At 36.3% G+C, this 27,864-nt stretch overlaps 1 protein-coding gene across 7 annotated transcripts in view; it reads right to left on the bottom strand.

Annotated features, from left to right (window-relative positions):
* Positions 1-2,118: 2,118 nt before the first annotated feature.
* The window catches only part of yrk (Yes-related kinase), a 28,527-nt gene continuing 2,781 nt past the window's right edge, over positions 2,119-27,864 (bottom strand). Inside the window, exons 1-13 of one of the 7 annotated variants that reach the window (XM_051671419.1) lie at positions 26,933-26,951; positions 19,967-20,003; positions 15,428-15,710; positions 15,194-15,296; positions 14,871-14,969; positions 13,431-13,534; positions 12,149-12,298; positions 9,869-10,033; positions 7,763-7,942; positions 7,415-7,491; positions 5,992-6,145; positions 5,584-5,715; positions 2,119-4,388 (exon numbers count right to left, since the gene is read on the bottom strand). In XM_051671419.1, the coding sequence (XP_051527379.1) occupies positions 4,180-4,388; positions 5,584-5,715; positions 5,992-6,145; positions 7,415-7,491; positions 7,763-7,942; positions 9,869-10,033; positions 12,149-12,298; positions 13,431-13,534; positions 14,871-14,969; positions 15,194-15,296; positions 15,428-15,659 (1,605 nt within the window). In that variant the 5' untranslated portion in view covers positions 15,660-15,710; positions 19,967-20,003; positions 26,933-26,951 and the 3' untranslated portion in view covers positions 2,119-4,179. Of the gene's footprint in view, positions 4,389-5,583; positions 5,716-5,991; positions 6,146-7,414; positions 7,492-7,762; positions 7,943-8,624; positions 8,781-9,868; positions 10,034-12,148; positions 12,299-13,430; positions 13,535-14,870; positions 14,970-15,193; positions 15,326-15,427; positions 15,711-19,966; positions 20,004-26,932; positions 26,952-27,864 lie in introns of those variants that run through there. The other 6 variants (XM_051671418.1, XM_051671420.1, XM_051671416.1 and 3 more) reach the window with 6 other exon arrangements.

Raw genomic sequence — 27,864 nt, 5'->3', positions numbered from 1 at the left:
ATGAACTATCCATTTATGCCATTTTTATACTGCAAAGGTGGCACAGAAGCTGCATCTGAAGTGGCATTTAAGTGTATTTACACAGACTAACTAATGCTGCTCAGAGGTGGCATAAATGCATTGACAGCAATTACAAATGCATAAATAATGTTATGAGATTAATGTTTTAAATATACAATATAAATATAAAATAATTATACATTTAAAAATAAAAAATTATGGGTATAAAAATATGAAATCAATGAAAATATTAAGTAATACTTTAAAATATGAAGCTAAATTATAAAATATACACTCTAATTTGACAACAACAAAGTTTAAGGCTGCTCTGATGCTGCATTTCATTTATACAAAACCAAAGCAGCATCAGAACTGTCTTTGATATTAGGGGCTGAGGTTGGTCAGAGCAGGAATAATTTAATTTAGCTTTTATGCAGCATTGTGTCTTTACACAGAATTGTAAGCAGGTACAGAGCAAAACTTGGCAGTGTAAAGATGCCTTTAGAGCATCAGAGAGGAAAGAGCTTAGAGAAAACTACCCCATGTGAGAGGTGGAATGGTGCTTAGTCATCAAGGTGGCACCCAAGTGAGTCCCCATTATTCAAAGTGCTTTGGATGTTTGGGAAAGTAAATATGGGAAAAGAGAATATATTCACTCCAGAGAGGTTATTATGGTCAGTACAGAGGGATGGAGATGGACTACACTCCTATGACTGTGAACATTTAGAATATGATTCAAAACAAACATTTATTTAGAGACTGAAGGTATGTACTGAAGTATGGTGTTAAATATGGAATGCTGTCGTACAATAATCATATAATGACTGAAACCATATAGTGGTATTAATGTCCTTGATTCGAGCAGAAGGACATGTATGTATGAAAGCTGGATGCTATAGAAGCATTCAGATGTTATACCTATGTTACATGTTTACACTGTCAAAGCATGGGATGACATGGCTTTTCTGCTCTGCCCTCCAGTGATGAAATTTCCCTCTCGTAATTTCTTTTTCAATGGTCCTCTTTCAACAGTCCCTGAAAATCTAAAAAAATAAAAATGGATTCAGAGAAATATCCATATTGTTTGGTTTGCATTTAAAGAAATATTCCAGGTTCAATACAAATTATGCTCAATTGACAGCATTTTTGGCTTAATGGTGATTACCACAAAAAATAATTTAGAAAAGTGAAAATCGAGGTTACAGTGAGGCACTTACAATGGAAGTGAATGGGGCCAATTTTTGGATGGGTTAAAAGACAGAAATGTGAAGCTTATAATTTTATAAAAGCACTTATGTTGATTCTTCTGTTAAAACCTGTGCTGTAAAGTTGTTTAAATCGTCATTTTACCGTTGTTTTGAGGTTTGCAGTGTTACGTTGTTATGGCAATGAAGTTGTAAAATTGGCTATAACTTTACACAGAAAAGGTTAGTAAGCTATTTTATCACATTAAAATCATGTTAACAGGCATATTGTTTATGTTTTGTGTCTACTTTTGAAAAAGTGATTATTTTAATGTTTACGGATTGGCCCCATTCACTTCCAATGTAAGTGCATCACTATAATCCAGATTTTTGGAGGGACAAGTCAAAATTAAATTTTGTGGTAATCAACATTATGCCACAATTGTTGTCTATTGAGCTTAACTTGTATTGAACCCAACATATTCCTTTAAGAATCATTGCTCTGTGCCTAATTAGTTTTTTTTTTCTTGCATTGACACATTCAGCTATACTCTTCCTAAAGCAGCCGTGGAGTGCCCTGTTGTTGTACTGATTATAGTATTATACTTGCTCATATGCAAATATGTTAAGTATTTTGGTACACAGGTCACTGACAATGAGCTCTTTGCCTTGACAAGTATAGACATCAAAACAAGTCATTTATAATCAACATTTCTCATTTTAAAGCAGAAATGTTTGCCAAATAGATTTAATTGTGAAGGCACATAAAGATGAAGAGAATCCTAAAAACACAGATTGTAATAATGAGTGCTGCTGCAAAATCAGGCAAAGTCAACCCATATTAATCTGCATACACGGAGCTACACAACTATAAAGTACCTTTTCCACTACCTGCACTCCTTTCTTAAGTGTTTAAGTCACATCTGGCAAGATCTGATTTTTATAAACAGGGACAATTGCTTTAATGTGCTAAAAATGAATCATTGACACACGTTCACAAGGGTTGCAGCTGAACAAGCTACCCTGTTGCAGCACAATGTACACTCACCAGCTGCTTCAGAAACATAAAACTCATATCTGCAGCAAGAACAAAGTAACAGCACAGCACAGGTACTGAATGTACCATCATGACTACAAACCCCAGCAGGATAATTAATAAAAACAAGTACAGCATACTAATAACCCTGCACATCTCCCCCATTCCCCACATGGTTTTTCTGCCATCTAGTGGATACCCTCAGTTAAACAAGCAAATGAATAGCAAAGCTGTGACAATTGAATGTTTGTCTCAGTTCTTGATATATATTTGTATTTGTTTATCTATGTGAAAGTGTGGTCATGTCCAGTAAAGTGTGTGAGTGTGCACTCAAATTAATACAAAAATGTTCAACACATGGGTTCAGTTCAGTAAGCTCAGTATAATAAAATGGCACAAACATTACATAACTGAATACACATTCTTCAGTTCAGGGTTACGGTCTATCCCTTTAGAATATCACTGCCCCTGAATAAAGGCACAGGTTTTGATATCCACTTAAATTATAACCAAATCAATGAGATATGAGATGAGATGTAAAATACAGTGTAAAAAATACAAGAAACTATACAATAACAAAGAAACAGTAGTTTTTGGGTGAACTATCCCTTTAACAATTGAAATAATATTAATTTTTCTCACGTAACAGCTATGAGAGTTAGATTTATTTTGACTTACACAATGAAAATTGGGAGGGGGGGGGGGTGGGACCTAACTGTCATGAAAATAATGTAACAATGCAAAAAATCTCTAACGCCCTAAGATAGGCTTCCTTTTCTTTAATGAAATATAACTTTTTCTTTCGTTCTTTTGAGTTTGGGGTGAAATACAACCTGGACATAATCTTAACAGGTTTGTGAGATTCACCCTTAAAACCACAATAAAGTCCATTATTTTACAACAATGCTGCTTTATAGTACATCCCTATCAATGATACAAGTAAGAGACTGTAAGCATCAAAATTAGACAAAAGGATGATTATAAAGCAATAACATGACTGGAAAAAGGAACAGTCCCAAGAAACAAATTAAGAGCTCAAATACATTTTCAAATGTTTTTGTCCTTCATATGCATGCACATAGACATCACCTGTCATTTCATGATTTAGTCTTTGGATGCACACCATCACATTGGAAAGGTTCTATAACTTGACTTCCAAAGGCCCTGTCATACCTTTGCATTCAGTTTTCTTTTTGTCTATTTCCCTTGCAGAAAAAAGGAGTGACTGAATGGTTACAATTAAAAATGCACATTCACATGTGATTGTAAAGTAGCTAAAAGGAAGAGCCTTCATCGTGACTGAAGTGCAGATTTGCATGTCACATTCATCATACAACATTCCACCAATCAGAGATATGTGTGTGACGATTCTCAGTTATCCAGGTCATTGTAGAATGTCTTATCAAGTTATTCTGGTTATTTTGTTCTATCTCAGAGCAAAACTCCAGTTTACCTGGGATAACTCTTCTAGACACACATAAGAAATGACTTAAATTGTCTAAAAGAGACAGAACATTCAATTGTAGCGGTGGTTATAGTAAAACTGGCAGGTATTGATATGCTGTATCTTGAATAAGTAGTTAACTAATTAATATTGCTTAATCAGAGAGATTGAGTAAGATGCATTAATACGTGCTGTCATGTTTGTAAGATGCATTAATAAGTGCTGTCATGTTTGAAGTAAAAAAAAACACAACATAAACACTGCCCAATTAAATTATTTCACACTTCAGAGGAGTGATGTTATTTTGCTTTTTAAGAGCAGTATATTAAAAGGAATTTCAGTTTAAAGCACATGATGATAAATTGCACTGAAGCATATTCAGTAGAAGCCTGTAATTGAGGGGACCCTGGATCAAAATCAGTTTATGGAGGTACTGTGATAAAAAGTAAAGGCAATGGCATCTTTCCTGAAGGATATATATTGAACTAATGCGAATATGTGTGAATTTGCGTATATCACAGGTTCTCTCCAGGCTGGTACTGGGGTTCAGTAGCTGTAAAGTAGTCCTCCAGGAAGCTCTGCAGGTACTCAAAGGTATGCCTCTCATCGGCGTCCTTCCTCCAGCACTGAAGCATCAACTCATGCAGAGACGCAGGGCAGCCCTGCGGACACGGCATTCGATAACCGCGCTCCACCTGCTCCAGAACCTCCCTGTTGTTCATCCCTAAACAATTCATACACACATAAACAAAAAATAAGACAGTTTTCTAAAGCAACAATTAACTCTATTTTATCTCATACAGTACTTTCATCTGCCGGTGTAAAACAAAAAGAAGCTAATTAAGATCAACAGCAACAGAGAGAGTGTAAAATATATTAGCCGTAATAGTTAAAAATACACATAGACTCAGGCATAGAGGTGGTAGGGAAAAAAATCTATATTTTAAAGTATCACAATATTTTACCTCACAATATTGTATCGATATCGAAATTGCAAAGAATCTATATTTTTTGTTACAGTTTAGAGGTGGGGGAATTTTTTCCCCAGATATTTTAAAGTATTCCCTCACAATACTATATCCATAACGCAAACAACTGATATTTGTAAAAATAAATTTGTATTGATATTCTTCCATTAAAAAACATTTTTGCATTCATATTTTTTTGGGGAAAACGAGATTAAAGGAATATTCCGGGTTCAATACAAGTTAAGCTTAATCGATCAGCATTTGTGGCATAATACTGATTACCACAAAAATTATTTTGACTTGCCCCTCCTTTTCTTTAAAAAAGCAGAAAGCTTGGTTCCAGTGACTTAAAATGGAAGTGAATGGGGCCAATCCGTAAATGTTACAATACTCACTGTTTTTAAAAGTATAGCCACAAGACACAAAAAATATGTGTGTTAACATGATTTTAGTGTGATCAAAATCACTTACTAACATTTTCTTTGTGAAGTTATATTCAACTTTATAACTTCGTTGCCATGATGATGTAATGTCAACAAACCCTAAAACCCTAAAATGACTGTAAAAATGATTATTTAAACAACTTTACAGCTCAAATAATACATGAGTTTTAAAAGAGGAATTAATGCAAGTGCTTTTATAAAATTATAAGCTTCACGTTTCTGACTTTAAACCCTCCAAAAATTGGCCCCATTCACTTCCATTGTTAGTGCCTCACTGTAATTTTGATTTTTGCTTTTTTTAGAGAAAAGGAGTGACTAGTCGAAATAATTTTTTGTGGTAATCAACATTTTGTGCTATTAGCGTGCCTATGCTTTATGTGACTTCTACTGTATGGCTCTATGGTAAGGTAAAGCAAGTCCACTGAAAATAAATGTATTGCAACCCAGATATTGATATAACATAGTATCACCAAGTCCCTACTCATTTCCATCCCTACATGGGACATACCTGGGTAAGGCACTCTGCCCTTGGTGATGAGTTCAGTTAGCAGGATACCAAAAGACCACACATCTGATTTGATGGTAAATTTGCCATAAAGAGCAGCTTCTGGGGCGGTCCACTTTATCGGAAACTTTGCTCCTATACAAAACAAGGACCAATTCAATCAGATGAAATTGAAAGGACTGAGATACAGCAGCTCAAAATAGGCAAAAGTATTGCAGCAAAATGAATGAGAATAAAGGAATGAAATTGAATGAGCTGGAATGAAATTGAATGGAGGCCGAGGAGGGATAAATAAAGTTTGATGGTATCAAATAAAGGAGGAAACTCATGCAGATAGAGGAAATATGCTGAGAAAAACTGTGGAATGTGGAGTAGATTAGGATCAAGGTTAGGTCATAAGGCCTAAATGACCTTGTCTAGCCGTGTACTCATTGTCCTCAATGAGTCTAGCCAACCCAAAGTCTGCAATCTTACAGACCAGACCATCTCCGACCAGGATATTGGCAGCTCGTAAGTCTCTGTGTATGTAGTTCATCCGTTCAATATAGGCCATGCCTGCAGCAATCTACAAGAAATGAAGTGCTTTTTATCACAATAGCTAAGAAGTGAGATCAAAATTAGTTTTAATAAATAATTTAGACTCATTTCATTAATGCTGTCAAGAATAGATAGAAAATCCTTGTTAGGAGACTCTTTTTGGAGGGTATGAAAATTAGATTTTCGATTCCTGATTAACCCCTTCAAAATACCGCTACAGTATGTTCCTCTTTAATCAACGACACTTACTAACAACGACAGTATGAACTATCCAGAGGACACTAGAACATGTCTGAGGAGAAGGCCCCATTTACAAGAAATTTGTCAAAAAGTAATTTAATACACTCACGTCTTCCCCATGGTGGATTGTGGGCAATTAACCATTGAAATAAGAGTGCATTGAGGGTAAGAATGAGTGAACAAAAGTAGGGAACAAGTGGCTCACTCAGAATTCAGACACTCCTACAAAATGGCGGACACTCAAAATAGTGCACTATATAGTGTATAGGGGGCGGTTTCAGACACAGCGAGTGTTCCACGACCGGGGTGGGTGCCCTACTGAGGCTGCGTACTCTGCATTTAGAGAGTGGCGGTACTGCTGTACAGAACTAATGATCTAAATTCTTTCAACACTGAAAACTGTAACTACACTGAAATAAGAATACGCGCAGGACTTTAAAAGCTATGAAATAGTGAAAGTAGGCATTAATAAAGCATGATCTTGCTTTGGCTTGTATTTCAGCATTATATATAATGTCCTTGTGGGACATTTTCACATTTTCACCGTAATAATTACTAGAAGTGTTTCCATGGTGATTTACATTTATTTCTTCTCTGCATATGGCCTCTTGCTGGGCAGGGAGAAGAATGTCTAACAAAAAATTACAAATATTGATCTGTTTCTCACCCACACCTATCGTATTGCTTCTGAAGACATTGATTAAACCACTGGGGTCTTATGGATTACTTTTATGCTGCCTTTATGTGCTTTTTGGAGCTTGAAAGGTCTGGTCACCATTCACTTGCATTGTATGGACCAACAAAGCTGAGATATTCTAAAAATCTTCTGCAGAAGAAAGAAAGTCGTACACATCTGAGATGGCTTGAGGGTGAGTAAATGATAAGAGAATTTTCATTTTTGGGTGAACTATCCCTTTAAGAGGTTTCTTGCAACCAGGCCAAGGATTCTCAGTCATGCTCTGCTACCACTTAATCCCAGGCTGTTTGCTATTAGTAAAGTGTAAATTGCTTTTGATTACAATTATTTGCTAAATACCACTCGACTAAGAAGATTTACCTGTGCTGCCATGTCCACAAGTTGAGGCAACTTCAAATTCCTGCCTTCTCCATCTTTTAGAAAGTCCAATAAGCTTCCTAAATAGCAGAGGCATAGAGGAAAAGAAGTTATTGTACGGAAAAATGTTTCCCAATCATAATCCAATGTACACATTATTGATGTCTCTGTAATAACACACATTATTTATCTCATGACATAAATTGGGTGTGTCAAATAAAAGAGACACCCAAAATGTGCAGTGTTGGGAGTATTTCAGTACCGGATTGGGAAACACTTGTAAAGAACAACTTAATTTTTGACTATGTGTTCTTTCAGAGACCATGTTCGTGTGTGTTTAATTGTCTGTACCTTGACTCATGAACTCAGTGATGATATAGATGGGCTCCTCAGATACCACAGCATACAACTGTACCAGTTTATCATGACGGAGCCTCTTCATGATCTGAGCCTCATCCAGGAAGGCCTCCGGAGACATGGTGCCTGGCTTCAAGGTCTTTACAGCAACTTTAGTTGTGCCATTCCACATGCCTACACATAGAAATTATGTCAGAAAGAATCGGAAGAACTGGCTGGACATAAAGTGATTAATAGTGTGGGAGATGAATGGGGTATGGGGAGACAGATAAAGAGGCACCTGGGATTCTGGCCACAAACCAAAGCAACAGGAAGCTGGGATTACTGCAGACGACATAACACGTAACAGAAAGAACACTCGGCTCCGGACCAAGAGCTGAACTTTTTTGGAAAATTCTGCAATGTTTGGGAAATGCGCTATTGCATTTTTAATGTCACAATTAACATTACTACAGCCCTAAAATGCTATTGGGGTTTTGCTGGCTTGGATAAGCTGCCAGTTAAGCTGCCAGTTCAGACAGTTTAGAAGGCAGACTGATGCTTGGCAAAGCAGGGTTGAACACAGCACTTGTGCTATATGAATTTTGGTGATCAGCACTATGAGTGGCCAACAAAAAGGACCCCTTTCCAAGTCAGCTTTTCATTAAGACTTGGTGCATTGGCAAAATAATCCAAAAAACAGAAAAATAGCATTAAGAAGTGTGTACTTAAATTAATGTACTGATATAGTGTGCATGAAAAGACATGCTGGAAAAGGCAGGTGTGTTCTCTGGGAACACTGGCTGTAGCACTGGCATTAGCGAATGCTGATATGGACATCAGCTCTAGAGGACAGTGGGTGTTGTATCCCTCTCACCCATCCAGACGTCGCCAAAACAACCCTGTCCCAACTTCCTGTTGAGCTGCAGCATTTCACGGGCGATCTCCCAGGCATCCCGCCCTAAACCCAATGTTTGGGGTGTGGCATTTGGACAGGCTTTAGTCAAGTAGCAACATAAACCATCATTACTACCTGTTAAGAGTGGTAAGTGAGAGAGAGAGAGAGAGAGAGAGAGAGAGAGAGAGAGAGAGAGAGAAGGGGGATGGAGATGGAGTGAAATGGCATGCAATGTTAGGAGGACCAGAGGAAGTGAACAAAAACATCACAGCCTTATAAACATCCTCCATTCATGCATTTAGCTATGAACAACACCTTTCACTTTCACAGTAAATTACCAATCCCTCACTGAAATTTTGGTCTGTTTGATATTGTTGCTTCTATATGAAACTATTAATTATTTTAATGTAACATTTTTAAAGAAATGTTCCCAATTCAATACAAGTTAAGCTTAATCAACAGCATTTGTGGCATAATACTGATTTCCACAACAAAATAATTTCAAAACATTTGCAGTTACAGCCAGGCACTTACAATGGAAGTGAATGGGGCCAAATTATAAATGCTAAAATACACACTGTTTTAAAAGTATAGCCACAAGTCGTAAACATTATACATGTTAACATGATTTTAGAGTGATAAAATCACATTAACCTCATCAGAGAAAAGATATATCCAATATTAGAACTTTGTTGCCAACGCTGCAAGACCCTGCAAGCAATTTTATCACACTTAAATCATGTAGTAAAAAGATTTTATCGCATTAAAAACATGTTAACATGTATGTTTACATCTTGTGGCTATACTTTGAAACAGTGTGCATTTTAGCATTTTAGAACTGGCCTCATTCACTTCCATTGTTAGTTCTTCACTGTAACTATGATTGTTGCTTTTTTTTTAATAAACGAGGGACGAATCGAAATAATTTTCTATGCTAATCAACATTTGCTACAAATGCTGTTGTTTGATCTTAACTTGTCTTGAACCCATAACATTCCTTGTTATTGGAATAAGTATTTCAGTACTATGTTGCAGGTGCTCAACATTTACATTGTTAAACAACATTTCCCCTAACAATTATACAATTGCCTCGTAATGAGTTAAATGGTTGAGGAACTGAATATTTTTTGCAAGGCACTGTAACAGAGGCCGGATGAACAAGGTGTGCAAGCTCTGTTCCCTTCCTCCTGTTCCCATGTTCCCACGCTTTTTGTGGTTCCTACCCATCCACACTTCACCAAACTGCCCATTGCCCAGTTTCTTAATAAGCTGCAGTGACTCCCTGGGAATCTCCCAAACATCCTTAGTCTTCACTGACAGGTCAGCCAACTTAGGCATGCCCCGCCTACAGCTGCCAATCAAACGGCAGCACAGTCCTGCTGCACGCTCTGAAGAACAGAGTTTGAAATGGATATAAACAAGTAGAGACAGAAAGGCAAAGATGACACAACCATAAAACAATATCAAACATACATATACAATAACAGAAAAATGTTGCCCACACGCACATGCTAACACATGACCACATATACACATATGCACATACACACATACAGTATGCATGAAAAACTAGAATAATACATGTACTCCCAACAGAGGGTGATAGAGCTGTTTTCAGTGGTGACTACAGTCTGTGGTGGCTGCTTACTTTAGTTTTGAATCCTATGTGTTATCCTGATGAGTTATGCTAAAGCAGTGGTTCTCAGGACTGTTTTAATGTGCACAATTAGGATAGCAAAATAAATAGCTTTATCAAACTTTAAAAGGGAAGAGAAAACACTTCCCATATCTTTTGTTGTTGAAGGCTGTGCATCAAATCAAACTCTACACTATTTTTGCACAAGTTCAATTGTTCTTTGGTATTATGACTAATAAAAGAAATGCAAAATTTAGCCACATGTTTGTTCCAGGTGTTAGGCTTGTTAATCACACTTTTGCTGTTGTTAATCTCCTAAATTGTGTCATGTAATTTTAATAACTGAGGTATATGCATATTTGGCCAATGCAGTTCGTGGTCATTTTAATATATTTAAATGTTTGATTATAATGATATTTCTGTTTACTTTTTGCATTTGTTACTTGATGTAAAATTTGGGTCCTGAAGCAAAACCAGTTACCAGTTAGAGAACCTCTCTATCTATCCAAAATAAGTGAAAGGTAAAGATTGTTTACACATTTTCATGTTTACGTTAATTTACTTTAATAAAACAAGGCATCCAAATTCTCTGATCTTGACTGTATATGCATGAAAGTGTACATGTGTGTGGGTGAGTGAGAGAGACTGTTCATTTGTAACATAATGAAACAGGAAGGCTGATTGCACCAGAATGACAGGTTGAGTAGGAGGATCACTAACACAAACGATGCACTTGGTTGAAGCAGAGAGCAATAACTGCAGCGACAAAAGAGGAAATAAGAGAAAGAAAAAAAAATGAAGATGGCCAGATTAACTGACCTCCTGACAACTATGAAGTATGAACCACGTCAAAAAATGATGGTCAATTCTGGGGTAATCATATTTGGAAATCTGGAGTTTTTTGTCTACTGAAATTTCTCAGAAAGATATTTTTCAAAGTTTTGTCAGCGGAACAATCCAAAAACACTTGAAACAACTGTACAACCAGCTGAAGAGACTGTATGTCTATCCCTCACAGCCTCGTTGTCATTCCTGTCAAAAATCAAAGATGGCGCAACTGTGAATAAGGTCTACTGCAAATTCAAAACCTTGTAATAATTTTGCAAAGAAAATGTAACATTAAATGAATTTGTTTTGTCTAGTGTATATAAAAATACATTGCTGAATATACACTCACTAAGCACTTTATTAGAAACACTATGGTCCTTATAAAGTGCCCGATGTGGTCTTCTGCTGTTGTAGTCCATCCGCCTCAAGGTTCAACATATTGTGAATTCTGAGATGCTGTTCTGCTCAGTACAATTATACAGAGTGGTTATCAGAGTTACGAACCAGACTGGCCATTCTCCGTTGACCTCTCTGATCAACCAGGCGTTTCCTTCTGCAGTACTGCTGCTTACTGGATGTTTTTTGTTTTTGGCACCATTTTGAGAAAACTCTAGAAACTGTTGTGCGGAAAAATCCCATGAGATCAGCAGTTACTGAAATACTCAAACCAGCCGTCTGGCACCAACAATCATGCCACGGTCGAAATCACTGAGATAATTTTTTCCCCATTCTGAAGGTTGATGTGAACAATAACTGAAGCTCCTGACCCGTATCTGAATGATTTTATGCATTGCACTGCTGCCACATGATTGGCTGATACACTCACCGAAAGTGCTCAGAGAGTGTATATATAAAAATCTAATTCATGATTTGTGGTGGAGCCAGTAAAATATTGGCAGGGAAAGTACAAATATTAACTACCTGCCCAACCAGCCAGAAGAAATAAATCTTTCCTGTTTAGTCCTGAATATGATTTCATGTGTGTTGGTGTCACAGCATTCTAAAGATTTGTGTGAATTGTACATTGTGTCTCACTGACCTGTGTAATGCTCCACCAGCTGCTGGACTGAGTCAAACTGTGTCCTTGTTGTGATGTAATATCCGCCATTATCCAGCTTTCTAATCTTATAGTGCTTGACATGATCGCCCTTCGTCTCATCCCAGTCTCTAATGGACAGAGAGTATGCTCCTAAATCGGGGATTGACAGAAAAATACTTGAATGACAACCCTTCTGTTTTTTAATTAGTTGGTGACTTCAAATTTTGAATATTTATACTGGGACATTAACTTGCTTGAAATTGCAACAATTGACATGTTTGGTTTTAATTTCTTTTACTTCTCAATGTTTAAAGGGATAGTTCACCCAAAAATGAAAATTCTCTCATAATTTACTCACCCTCGTGCCATCCCAGATGTGTATGACTTTCTTTCTTCTGCAGAACACAAAGAAGATTTTTAGAAGAATATTTCAGCTCTGTTGGTCCATACAATGCAAGTGAATGGTGATCAGATCTTTCAAGCTTCAAAAATCACAACGGCAGCATAAAATTAATCAATTAAGACTCCATGATAGGTGTGGGTGAGAAACAGATCAATATTTAAGTCCTTTTTTACCATAAATTCTCCTCCCTACCCAGTAAGTGGCGATATGCACGAAGAGTGCAAATTGCCACAAACAAAAGAAGAATGTAAAAGTGGAAATTTATAGTAAAAAAAAGGACTTTTTTCACCCACACTTATCATATCACTTCTGAAGATATGGATTTAACCACTGGATTACTCTTATGGATTACTTTTATGCTGCCTTTATGTGATTTTTGTACCTTCAAAATCCTGATCACAATTTACTCGCATTGAAAGGACCAACAGAGCAGAGATATCCTTCTAAAAATCATAAATTGTGTTCTGCAGAAGAAAGAAACTCATACACATCTGGGACGGCATGAGGGTGAGTAAATGAGAGAATTTTCATTTTTGAGTGAAATATCCCTTTAAAAAGCAATCCATAGGAATGAATGAATCTCCTTCTTCAAACTGCACTAAACTGTTCATGCTTTATAAAAATCTTGTACTGTAGTCTTGTTTCTACCTCTGTGGTGCTGGGCTTCTTCACTGTATGGCACACCAATTAACCATTAGGACATAATCAGATTGTTCCAGTTTTCCTTGTATGTTTCCTTTCTTTGTAATGTCACTAAGTAAGCTGACGCATGCTAGATGTCTTTATTTGCACTAACTGTATGTTAGTTTGAACCTCTACACCACACCATCATGAATGAAAATACTCATAAATTGATCAATTAATTTTAAAAGCCTTTACCTTTCGTTGTCTCACTCTCTCGTATTAAGAATGTTCCTCTAGGATTGTTGTGGGCTAACAACTGTCGCTCTGCATCCTTCCGACCCAACTTCCCAAAATACCACCTACATGCACAAATACACACACACACTCAAGATGTATTGTAAAATCAGCCACAGTGGGCAACAGTGTCCACCCATTTTTTCAGCCATCAGGATTCTGGAAGTATTTTTCCCATTAACCTTTTCCATAGGCTTTTCATAAAATACTTTATAAAAGAGTTGTAAGCCATGAACCAAACCAACCAGCTCCGAGGTAAATCACAATACAAACTTTGATTTGAAGCTTTGATTTACTGTCTTTCACACGGACACAAACAACAATCCTATGTATTGAATTATGTAATCGGATAAAACACAATATAAATATATATAAATATACACACTACCAGTCAAAGGTTTTGAAACACTTACTCATTCTTTATTATAATTTTTTTCACATTTTAGAATAATAGTAAAGTCATCAAAACTATGGAATAACATAAATGGAACTATGGGAATTATGTTGTGACTAAACAAAATCCAAAATAAATCAAAACTGTGTTATATTTTAGCATCTTCAAAGTAGTCACCCTTTGCCTAGAATTTGCAGAAATTTACTCTTGGCATTTTCTCAACCAACTTCTTGAGGTATCACCCTGGGATGCTTTTTAAACAGTATTGAAGGAGTTCCCATCTATGTTGGGCACTTATTGGCTGCTTTTCTTTATTATTTGGTCCAAGTCATCCATTTAAAACCTTTTTTTTTTTCATTAAATTTTAGTTTTATAATGAAATTAATTAATATGGTGGCACAATTATATTTTTGTCTACAAAATTAATTTCAAACATTTAAGCATACACATTCAGATCAAAATATTTTTAAGATCATGAGAAACATTTCAGTCAAGTGTTTCAAATGTTTTGACCGGTAGTGTATATATATTTTAGGTTGTTGATTATAAATATAGAAACAACATATTTTATGTTTACTGCAAAATACTCCGATATGTACAAATATATATGTAGTTTGAGGGTGTAGGGAAACTGACTCAATTGCGTCATTCCCAGTGCGTAATGGAAGCTGGCGGTTGCTGCTGGACTTTTTTGGCCGCGGTTCTCTGATTGGTGGATCTTTCTCTGCTGGACCATGGGTAAAGTAGTTGTTCACCAAGAATTCTGCTATCAAACACGATTTTTAAACAATGAGCTGGAAATAATGCAGACTAATGGATTCAATGGATGCATATACTATCGATGAGCAACCTCGGAGCTCAGGGTAGGTCTGTCTTTAAAGGTTCATAAGTAATTGTTGAAAATCAATTAATCTATGGAAAAAAATGGACAGGATTTTCACTTCCGGAACCAGACTGTTGCGCTCTATTGTAAAATCAATTAAATGGTATATTCATGTATAACTCACTCTTCAGCTTGTATAGAGTCCACAGGGGCCACATAGTTACTGGGAATGTACCCAGACTTCCCTGTGTCCAGAGACCGGGCCTCCCACCAGTCACCCTCGCTGTGGAGGGGCAGGAGACAGAAAGTGAGGAGAAAGTTGGACAGACAGGTGGACAAGGTGAAACAAAATGAAAAAAAGAGAAAGGGACAAAGAAAACAACAGACAGAGAGGAACAGAGAAATAGGCAAAAAAAGAAGATAGTGCTGTCATTTTCATTGTTTGTGGTATGTGGGTTAAAATGAAACCATGTACATCTTACTCTATTCCTCCTGCTTTACACTCACGTATTGTTGATAATATGGAACTTCTCTGCTTTCTGGAAACTCAGGTCATCCTCTGTACGAGCATCATAGTCATAGAGTGCTATAAAGAGTGTTACCCCACCTACTACACACACACACAAACACATTTAGTTTCTGTAAGGGAAGGAACAGTTATCAGCAAGGTGCGTCAGTATGAAATGCATTCTGAAAATCACACCTCAAGACACTTTTTTTTCTTTTTCTTTTTTTACAAACCTGTGAGTCCGACTGGGCGGGAATGGTTAAGGTTGGATGAGAAGCCAGGGGAGATTTGGTTCTGAAAATCATTGAAGTTTGGTATCAGCCCTGGCCCTGAGTTAATAGTGGGGTCCGCAATGTAACGGGTGCTTTCTAAAGCCAGGGTCCCATTGCCTGTGTCACATGAGTTGGCATTTGACACTGCAAAATCTTTACTGGCCTTCTTCTGCTTACAGCAAGCACAGCCCATAATATTTAATATTTTCAAAGAGCACAGCTCATCAGCCTGGAAACAGAGTTTCTTCCCATAGAAATGAGAGAAGAGGAAAGTAATTAGGTAAAATTCAGGTACACAGAAACATTTAAAAATCTTGCAATTCTGAATTGACTTTGCAGTTATTATATACAGAAAATGTGGTATATGTTTAAAGGAATAGTTCACCCTCATGTTGTTCCAAAACTGTATGCTGTTATTTTTTTTTTGTTTTTTTGAAGATCGTCATGCAGTTCTTGCCATTAAATGACAGTTCATTAAGCACAACAGTGCCTGCCTATTTTCAGCCGTCTTGGTTCCCAAAGTATTTTTCCCATTCATGTTTTCCATAGGGACTTCATCAAATCCTTCATAAAAGTTATAAACCATAAACCAAACCAACCAGCTCTGAGGTGAATCGCACCATTACACATTTTTATTTGAAGCATAAAAGCATTTGAAAATAAGAAAAAAAGACAAAGGTAAAAGATTGTGTACTTAACGTCTGTAATTATGTAATGAACTGCAATCCCATGAAGCATTACAAATTATATAATCGGATTAAAAATAATGGAAAAATATAAAACTATTCAAGTATAGAATCAATATATTGTAATTTTATTAAAAAATATTCAGATAAATGCAAATACTGTATACATTACAGTTGCATTATTCACAGACGTCATAGCAGTGGGTGGTCACTGCAGAGCTTGTTTGGTGCACTTTGTTTGCCACAATTCTCTAATAAGTGGAACATTTTCTTTCAGGATCATGTTTATTGTAGTTCTTTAAACAGTGTTAATCTCGTCAACGAAATCACCAAAGAAAACGCTAACGAATATGAGACGAAAAAGACTCGTCATGATGATAATTATATAATTTTATTAAAGGGAACGTTCACCCACAAATGAAATTCTCTCATCATTTACTCACCCTCATGCCAACTCAGATGTGTATGACTTTCTTTCTTCTGCTGAACACAAAGAAGATTTTTAGAAGAATATATCAGCTCTGTAGCTCCTCTATAAATTATATGTAATATATAAATTCTCCTTCCTGCCCAGCATATGCACAAGGAATGTGAATGTCAAAAACAAAAGAAGAATGTGAAAGTGAAAATGGAGATTGATAGTAAAAAAAGACTTAAATACTGATCTGTTTCTCACTAACACCTTTCATATCGCTTCTGAAGAAATGGATTAACCACTGGAGTCTTATGGATTACTTTTATGTTGCCTTTATGTGCTTTTGGAGCTTCCAAGTTTTGGTCACCATTCACTTGCATTGTATGGACTTACAGAGCTGAAATATTCTTCTAAAAATCTTCAGCAGAAGAAAGAAAGTCATACACATCTGGGATGGCATGAGGGTGAGTAAATGATGATAGAATATTCCTTTTTGGGTGAACTATTCCTTTAAATCATAATGCTGACGAAAATATGCCGAGAAAAATTAATACTGCAAGATATTAACAGTGCAAGACATAAACAGAAGAAGAAATATTTAAAGAAACATCTGTTTATAAAAGAAGATATTTTATATGGATTCATCGAATATAATAATCCTGTATTTTGGGGATTTCCCTCATTGAGCTGCATGAGTTGAATGCTCTAAACACCGGCAAAATAAACAGCTTTAAACAGGTTAATTACCTCACTCAAACGCATCCTATATATACATGAAATTAATCATTATATTCACAACATACATGTAATATTACAACTTACATTTGCACAGAAGATGAAGCAAATGAACAGGTGAACTTGAACTAAGTTACGCGGTTGTCAAAATATGCGTTACTTGCGTTGCGTAACTAGCGTTGTGAATTCACTGTTTCCCTAATAAATACACTATATGCAATACAATATCCTAAACTGACTAAACACGGGAAATTAATACGTTTAATTTGTATTTGTATAGCGCTTTTCACATCATACGTTGTTTCAAAGCAGCTTTAGCCAACAGAAAATTATGATGTAACAGATAATGAAGCTGTAATGTCTGTAGAATATTAAGAATAGAATAGGCTAACTTCTAAAGAGTACCTAATACAATATATTCATTATATGCTAATACTGTATTTAAGGAGCTCAGTTGTACAATATTTTGTATGTAACCTCTGTTATATGTCTGATACATGTTTAAATTAAGAAAATGCTTTTTTCCCCTAAATGTTTGAATATTTAATTTAAGTTTTGTCTGTTACAGTTTGACACATTTTGTCATTATGCACATTATCATCAACTAAAAGAAATTATTTTTGTTGACTAAAATTATATGCCATTTTAGTCAGAGTAAAATTAACTAAAATTAATGAATATCACATGACGAAATATTGACTAATTTTAAAGGACATTTTCATCAAAAGACTAAAACTATGACTAAAAGAATTTTAGCAGGAATTCATTTTTTTAAAATAAATATTAAATAACCCGGACTGATGGCTTCAACAGAAGCACAAGCCATTGATTAACTGCATCGGAACTCACGGTAGATCTGTTTTTAAAGGTTTATAAATAATCATTAAAAATCTATTCTACTATGGAGAAAATGAATGTGATTTCTACTTCCAGGACCAGATTGTTGTGTTTTATTGTGACCAGGGGCTGTCCAGCTGCAAAAAGTACAAACAAAAAAGCACCATAGCCCGTAGCTGTTCTATTGCAGGAGCTACACAACATAAAAAAGTAAATAAATAAAAATAAATAAAATCGGCTTTTGTGTTCCATAGAAGAAAAAAAATACAACAGCATTTTTCTTTGGAATGACATGAGGGTGAGAAAATTATGACAGAATTTTCTATTTTGGGTGAACTATCCCTTTAAGCTGATGTGTGACACTGCACCCTGACTCAAAATCAAACAATATGTGACATATTTGACATGAAGTTGTTCTTGGTATGCCTTAAAGGGATAGTTCACCCAAAAATGAAAATTCTCTGATAATTTACTCACCCTCATGCCATCTGAGATGTGTATGACTTTCTTGTGCAAAACACTTTTGAAGATTTGTAGAAAAAGATCCAGGCTCAGCATGTCTTAGAATGTGAAAGGAAGGTGATTAGAAATGTTTAGGTCCAAAAAGCACAGATAGTCAGCATAAAAGTAATCCATCCTGTCTCCAGTGGTGACATTAATGTCTTCTGAAGCAAACTGATCACTTTGTGTGTGAAAAAGAACAAAATTTAAGCACTACAAAAGATTGCTTCCCTTCAGGCGTTGATGAATGGCCGAATTTACTCGAGTGCTCCCGTGACTTAAGTGTGATGGCACATGAACTGATGTGTGATGGCACATGAACTGATGCTTGACAGACGCACAACCAGTGAGTCGAAGGAACGTGCCAACATGCTTGCGTCACAGGAGCACTCGGGTAAAGTCGGCCATTCGTCAACGCCTGACTGGAAGCAATCTTTTATAGTTAAAAAGTGCTTAAATATAGTTTTTTCACACACAAAGTGATTGATTCACTTTAGAAGACATTAATGTCACCACTGGAGACAGGATGGATTACTTTTATGCTGACTATCTGTGCTTTTTGGACCTAAACATTTCTAATCACCTTCCTCTCACATTCTAAGGACCTGCTGAGCCTGGATCTTTTTCTACAAATCTTCAAAAGTGTTTTGCACAAGAAAGAAAGTCATACACATCTCAGATGGCATGATGGTGAGTAAATTATCAGAGAATTTCCATTTTTGGGTGAACTATCCCTTTAACATGGCGTGTTCATGTTGAGTAATGTTTTCTAATACAGTGGCTCCAAAGAGTGTTTGGACACTTAAGCCACAGTTAAAAGTATATAAATGTCATTGCATTAGATAACAAACCAAATAAAAATTTAAACCAAGTGGCATCTGCAAACAAATAATGCGAGACCTTTTCTTAAAACTAACCTTACTTTTCTTTGCTATTTTTCTAGTTATGTTTAACCGACTAGTCATTTTTAGTGTAAGCTGCCTGCAAGTTCACACACTTGATCTAGCAGAGTAGTGACAGGAGTAGGTCATCACATTTACTACATGTTCCACGAAGTTTAACAACATGAAAATTTCTAAATACACCTTGTCTTAATAGTATAATGTCTCTGAACAGTATATCTATTGTTACTAACTAACACAATGACATTCATACATGTGAATTCACACAGTGTGGCTTAGGTGTCATGACATCAGTGTATACATGTTGAAAAAGTTTACTGCTATGTTTGCCACAGTATTGTAAAATTGAAGTGATGTAGATGTAATGAATGAATTGCTGGAGTGCAAGTCAATGGGAGGACGCCATTATTAGATTGCGTCTCACCAGATCCTTAGATCAGCTTTCCATATACACCATCTTCCTGGGGAGAAAGAAAGAGAAAGATGGAAAGATATAAAGGCATACATACATAAAGACAGAAAATTAAATGAACTCTTTTAACTCTTTTGATTTTGTGACTTTCACATTTATTTTTATTTTTATTTTTTTATTTTTTTTATACTTCCTCTTACTTTCCTGTCTATAAAAAAAGCGAAGTTCTATCTCTGTACAAATTCCCCTTTAAAATGTGCAAATGTGCTCAACATACACCTTTTCACTGTAAAAAGCTATGTCCTGTATTTCTATCTGACTGACCATCATGGATCAACAGGATGTCAGTTGTGCAAGCGTTTCCTGTCCGGCCTGCTAAAGCCTACCCCATTTCCTGCTGATTGAGGACAGGGTCCAGCTGCAAACGGCAACACATACACAACACACACTGGCTTCCACTGCTCCACCCCTCGGACAATCTGTGTCCAATCTATAGTTTTCTCTCTTTCCCACAAAAGTATTCCAAACATACTGTACTTGTATTTAACATCAACTCTCACTGCCCTTCAAAAACATTCATAGAGAAAATATCACAGAGTGAACAAAACTATGGACACACACTTGCAAACGCAACAAACAAGTTATGTTTAAGAAATATACAATGATCACAACTAGCTTTTCTTCTCAATAGGTGTGTATCATTTTGCTAGTAAAAACAATAGAGAATTGTTACCGCCCATCCTTATTATTTCCATTTTGTTCATGTCTCTTTAAGAATCTCCACTGCCAAAAAATTTGTATTTATCAATTAGTATTTTTGTCTTGTTTTCTAATAAAAATATCTAAACATACTTAAAACAAGATATATGTACTTGACAAGCACAATGGCATAAGATAGTTTGTCTTATTTTCAGAAAAATCTCAATTTAGTGAGGTTTATGCTTAAAAGAAGAAAAAACTATTTGCCAATGGGGTAAGAAAAATAAACTTAATTCAAAGAAAAAAGTTACTTTTTTTTTCTTGTTGTAAGCATAAAGTTTACTAAATGTTGTCAGATTTCTCTGAAAACAAGACAAACTATCTTATGCCACTTTGCTTGTCAAGTACATATATCTTGTTCTAAGAATATTTGGATATTTTTCCTGAAAAACAAGACAAAAATACAAATTTAGAAAGTTATTTTTTGCAGTATAAGAGTATACAAAATTACAACCAATCAATTTAAAGAAAGATCAAGAGCAAATCAAAACAAGGGCCAATACAATCTTTGCTGATTTGATTATTTAGAAATGGAAAAAGTCCTGTACACTGTAAATACTAATAGTTATCTCAAATTGTGAAGAAAAAAAAGAATTATTTATATATATATATATATATATATATATATATGTTTTACTCAACTTAAGAATAGTTGTTTACTATTCTTACTAATTGTAATTAAGTTACCATTACTCTCTAAACCCTAAAGTAGTCATTAATAAAAACATTTAAGTGGTCCTAATTAAACAGTACAGTACTTGAAATGTCACATTTTGGAATCATAACTCAAATATATAGGTTCTATATACTTTGGCTTTGAGTATTACTAACTCATTTTGGCTGTGTGGAAAACCCATAAACACTTGAGCTTAAATAAATTATGCATGTTTGGTCAAAACAAGGGAACATATGGAGAAATTGTTTTAAAAAAAAGTATTTAGCTTTAATTCTTATGACTATTGTTGTTGTTTTGTTGTAGCTGGTTGATAGTTGTGATTTGTGTGAAGTCACCATTAGTGTGATTAGTGTTACCTCTGGTGAACTTGGAGCCTGTTAAATTTAAGCCATTCTTCTTTACTCAATGTACTTTACAAAAGTGTAGATCTATTTGAACTAAGAAGTACTGAGGAGAATCAAATGTAACATATGGCTAATCGAGTTCCAGTCATAATTTCCCTTATACTGTATAAGTGCAATAACTCAATTTAAATAATTACATAAAAACAATGATACTTTAATCACAGATGAGTTAAGTTTACATGTAACTAGTTAATGTTACTTAATTTTTTAAGTTCAACTAATTAGCTTGTACAGTGTAAAAGCCTCAAATTACTTTTTTTTCTAATAAATTAAAAACTAGTTTGAAAGTTCTAACAAAATAATGATCTCATTAAAAAACTGACCTCAAAAAAAGTGGTGGTTAACAAGTGAATTCAAGCAAATGAGTTTATGGTTAAATTATGAAAAGCAGCGCTTGTCTATAGAGTTTCTTTAAGAGTCTGGAACCTGGAAATACAGGGAGAGCCGGCTGGGGTTGAGACAACCAAAATCTCTGACACTGCATTGAGCACAGACATTTAACAACTTCATAACAAGATGGCAAGCAAAACATTTCAGTTTCTTTCATCAACAACTGAGGATGTAATTTAAAAGCATGTATATGATACATGCATATATAATATACATGTATGCACATGAATAAGCCAAATAAATTGGCTAAAAGAGATGCATCTTATGGTGAACACTATCTTTCCCTTTCTTTTCTGTCTTTATGACAAAAGAACCTAGAGGAAAATGTTATTTGCTGACAGATCATTTATTTTGACTCTTTCAGATCTCATGAGACTTATGAAGCTCTCCGTTATGTTCTATTCAAGTATCAACTTTGTTTCAGATGTGTCTCCTAAAATACCTTAGAAAAAAATTAGACACAAATGAGACAATATGACACACTTTAAGAGTAGGCTATAAGATACAGTGCATTCAGACCCCTTAATCTGCAGCCGTATGCTTTTTCTCACTTCAATCTACACTCCATACCCCATAATGACAAAACAAAAAACAGATTTTTGAAAAAAAGAAAAAACTGAAATATCACATTGACAAGTATTCAGACCCTTGTAGACTCAGTACTTAGTTAAAGCACCTTTGGCAGCGATTACAGCCTCAAGTCTTTTTGGGTATGATGCGACAAGCTTTGCACATCTGATTTGGGGATTTTCTGCCATTCTTCTCTGCAGATCCTCTCAAGCTCTTTCAGGTTGGGTGGGGACTGTCAGTGGACAGCCATTTTCAGGTCCCTCCAGAGATGTTCAATTGGGTTCAAGTCCGGGCTCTGTCTGGGCAACTCAAGGACATTCACAGAGTTGTCCCTAAGCCACTCTTGCGTTGTGCTTAGGGTCACTGTCCTGTTGGAAGGTGAACCTTCGGCCGAGTCGGAGTTCCTGAGTGCTCTGGACCAGGTTTTCATTAAGGATATCTCTGTATTTTGCTGCATTCAACTTTCCTTCAACCCTGATCAGTCTCCCAGTCCCTGCCCCTGAAAAACACCCCCACAGCAAGCTACCACCACCATGCTTCATTGTTGGGATTTTATTGCACAGGTGATGAACGGTGCCTGGTTTCCTCCAGATGATGCTTGAAATTGAAGCCAAACAATTAAAGCTTTGTTTCATCACAGTCTGAGAGTCCTTTAGGTGCTTTTTTATGTGTCTTGCACTGAGGAGAGGCTTCTGTCTGGCCACTCTGCCATAAAGCCCAGATCAGTGTAATGCTGCAGTGATGGTTGTCCTTCTGCAAGTTTCTCCCATCTCCACACATGATCTCTGGAGCTCAACCAGAGTGACCATCGGGTTCTTGGTCACCTCTTACCAAGGCCCTTCTCCCCCGATTGCTCAGTTTGGCCAGGTGGCCAGCTCTAGGAAGAGTCCTGGTTGTTCCAGACGTCTTCCATTTAAGAATTATGGAGGCCACTGTGCTTTTGGGAACCTTCAATGCAGCAGGATTGTGTCTGAGCTCTGCAGCCAGTTCCTTTGACCTCATGGCTTGGTTTTTGCTATGATATGCATTTTTAGCTGCGAGACCTTATATAGACAGGTGTGTGCCTTTCCAAATCATGTCCAATCAATTGAATTTGCCACAGATGGACTCCAATCAAAGTGTAGAAATATCTGAAAGATGATCTAGAAAAATGGGATGCACCTGAGCTAAATTTCAAGTGTCATAGCAAAAGGGTCTAAATACTTACATCAATGTGGTATTTCAGTTGTTTCTTTTTTGGGGGGGGGATTTATCCCCTTTTTCTCCCAATTTGGAATGCCCAATTCCCAATGCGCTCTAAGTCCTCGTGGTTGCATAGTGATTTGCCTCAGTCCGGGTGGTGGAGGACAAATCCCAGTTGCCTCCGCGTCTGAGACAGTCAACCCGCACATCTTATCACGTGGCTTGTTGAGCGCGTTGCGCTTGTGGAGGGAGACATAGCACATGTGGAGGCTTCACGCCATCCACCACGGCATCTGCGCTCAATTCACCATGCGCCCCACCGAGAACAAACCACATTATAGCGACCACGAGGAGGTTACCCCATGTGACTCTACCCTCCCTAGCAACCGGGCCAATTTGGTTGCTTAGGAGACCTGGCTGGAGTCACTCAGCACGCCCTGGGATTCAAACTAGCGAACTCCAGGGGTGGTAGCCAGCATATTTTACCACTGAGCTACCCAGGCCCCTTTTTCAGTTGTTTCTTAATCAGTTTTTTGCTTTGTCATTATGGTGTATGGAGTGTAGATTGATGTGAAAAAAAAAATATTTAAAGTTTTTAGCATTAGGTCACAACATAACAAAATGTGAAAAAAATGAAGGGGTCTGAATCCTTTACCACTGTATAAAATTAATGAGGTGCAGATAATTTGGTCTTTGAAGAACTTGAATGTTTGAATTAATTTTGAAATATCTGACTTTTGATGGCAGACTTTGCACAGCATGAGACATTGTTCAGATCTCTTTTGAAGCAGACCGCAGCTAAATTCTCAAATTGTTCTTCATTTAATCTCATTGCTGTCTGGGAGAAAGTAACAAGTGAGATATTAAAGAGATGTCCCATGACTTATAATCTCCTCTTTCCTTTGGAAAAGCCTTAGCACACACCCCTTCTCTTGGAAAAGAAAATAAAAGAGAAAAAGAAAAAGAGAAGTCTACTTTCAGTGTTTAAATATATTCTAAACCAGAAAACAGACACCACACAAACACAACTGACACACTATTTTCTAAGAGTGGTTTGACACTTACACATCCACAGATGCGTATGCAGTCATAAAAGTTTGCACCATCAGTCAGATGTCAACTAACAACTTCAACTGGCGGAATATAATGCAATTACAACTTCTTGTTATCCAACAGATTTCTTTCTTTAAACCCTCTACAACCTCAATGTTTATGTAAATCCCTGTCACATTTCCAGTAACCATAAGAACTTAATATAACTACACAAAGTTCTTGATAAACAATCAACTAAACAATGAATTACTGTAAATAAAAATGATTTTATAACACTAAAAAAGTCTAAGTTGATCAAGACTTAAAAGATTACATAGACATGCTCAATGTGTTATGAAAAGCTTGATCATGTATAAGTGGCCAGCTATGCACAATGGCAGGCTCAATGTGTTTAAAAGTGTCAGAGCCCTCATACGTTCTCAACAACCTTGGTATTTTCAGCTGTGCCTATTAGAGGAAGTTGCATCTGAGGGTTTGAGGGCTAACCAACAGCAAATTCACAGATCATCTAGTTCACCATATTCCCATCACAACTAAAACAAACTTCATAAAAATGGAGGGTGTATTTACACTGTAAAAAATTTCTGTAATTTTAACGGTAAAAGACTGTAAAAATGCTACAGAAATAGCTTTTAACTGATTAATGAGTATTAACTGTAAAATATACAGTAATTTTTTAATATATATTTTAAAAGACAATACAGTAGTTTTTACAATAAAATGTTGTAAAAATAAAAAATTTTAGATGTAAAAAGTATGATTTTCCTGTATAATTAATGGTAAAAATTTACATTGTTTAACAAGAGAGTGCATGTACTTTTTACAGTAAATTATTGTTAAAATTGCAGTACAAAACAATAATCGGGTGTTCCCACAATTCCCTGCATGACCCATCATATTTCATTATATTTTATGGGAATAGTTATGTTTCTTCTTATTTTTAATATCAGTTACGTACATTGGGATGTTCTGTTTTATATTTGATGTAGTTTAGTTAAAGTTTACAGCATTATTTAAATTTCACATGTGTTACCCTGATGGTGTTTAGTGTTTGTGTGAGTGACACTAAGTACTGTCTCTACATGTTTATTGGACATTTCTCCTGGAAGAACCACTATTGGGGAACTTAATGTCATCATGTGCTCTTCTGTAATTTTAACGGTGATTAACATCACCTGATAAAGTAAAAAGCAGATTTTTACTGTTTCAGAAGGTTTAACTGTAAATTTCATTATTTATTTCTTTTTTTTTCTCTTTCTTTTATTACAGTGCCAGCATGGTCATATAAACTACAACAGTTTTAAACTGTAAAATTTACTGGTTGTTCTGTAAAGTTGTTTACATATTTACTGTATTTTTTACATAATTATTCTGGCAACCACAGCTGCAAGTTTTTTTTTTTTTTACATTGTAGGTCATATGGTGAATGCTCCAAAACTTTTGGACTCATACAGCGTAAAGGACACATAGGCACAAAAGATTACTCTGCATGGGAAAGTGGAAGGAAGAAGGCTAGAAACTGAGGCCGGACAAAGATATTCAGCAATCATGAGGCCCAATGCAAGTGGTGAAATTCAATAGTTTACACTCACACAGACACCTTGCAACATACTGAAAGAAAATGCAGTCACAAATACGGACATTCATCCTGTCCAGTTTTAGTGGATACTGAGAGCGGATAAACATAAATACACAAAACAAAAATGTTAAAGTGTATGCACTACTTTGCAATGTACTGTGTGAGAGAACTAATTTTACAGCTTTTTGTACATCCTCACTTTTTTCACACAGTTTCCTCTTTTCCGAGTCTCTTCTCTTTCTTTCTATCAGTCTTACCTCTGACACAAAAACATTTAAAACCTTTCAACACAATTTGTTACACAGGCAACACATACGTAACATAATTTACATAAAGAGTTTAGTTATAATGGGTTTTTTTTTTACCATCCTCTTTTTTCCTTCTTTCTTTTGCTCTCACTATTCTTGCAGCTCCTTCAACCTTTGCCTTCCCTTATCCCCCAATTCTCCTACTCTTAGGGACAGGAGGTTTCCTCCCCTATCAACAGGAAGTCTTGTGTCAATGGAACTAAAATGATAACACCGGGAAACAAGTTGTCACACTGCAATCCTCACACACCACACACACACACACACACACACACACACACACACACACTCATATACATAAAAACTTTTCCTGAAAACACTCTGAATAAATCAACAGAAATATACACAGTGCATGCAAGAAGATAAACACAGGCCATTAGACAAACCTCTTACAACAGACTAACACACAAGAATAAAGTGAGAGAGAAACACACACAGAGAGAGAGAGAGAGAACAATAGCAAAGTACGTCCTGGGAACAGAAAGTCAGGTGTCACAAACACAGCCACTTCCTTTTTCCACATGATGTCAGTTTCCTACAGTGTGAGATTCCACGAAAAAGGCTTTTATTACCAGCCAGTGTACCTTTGGAAAACATATCAGTTTAAATGTTTTTAAAAAACTGATGAACCACCCAGAACACACTAGCAACCGCCTAACAACCAGCAAGGTCCTAGTGACTGCTCAGAACACATTTGTGAACACCTAGCAATGCCCTAGTGACCACCCAGAGCAACCTAACAACTGCCTAGATACCACCTAGCACCGCCCTAGCGACCACCCAGAACACCCTAGCAACCACAAAGCAACGTCCTAGCGACCACCAAGAACACCCTAGCAACCACCTAGCAATGCCCTAGCGACCACTCAAAATACCCTAGCAACTGCCTACAACAAGCTAGCAATGCCCTAGTGACCACTCAGTACATGCAACACCCTAGCAACCACAAAGCAACATCCTAGCGACCACCAAGATCACTGTAGCAACCA

This window comes from Myxocyprinus asiaticus, chromosome 34 (assembly GCF_019703515.2).
Source record: "Myxocyprinus asiaticus isolate MX2 ecotype Aquarium Trade chromosome 34, UBuf_Myxa_2, whole genome shotgun sequence".
Taxonomy (NCBI): Eukaryota; Metazoa; Chordata; class Actinopteri; order Cypriniformes; family Catostomidae; genus Myxocyprinus; species Myxocyprinus asiaticus.
This window is presented reverse-complemented; position numbering and strand designations above follow the sequence as displayed.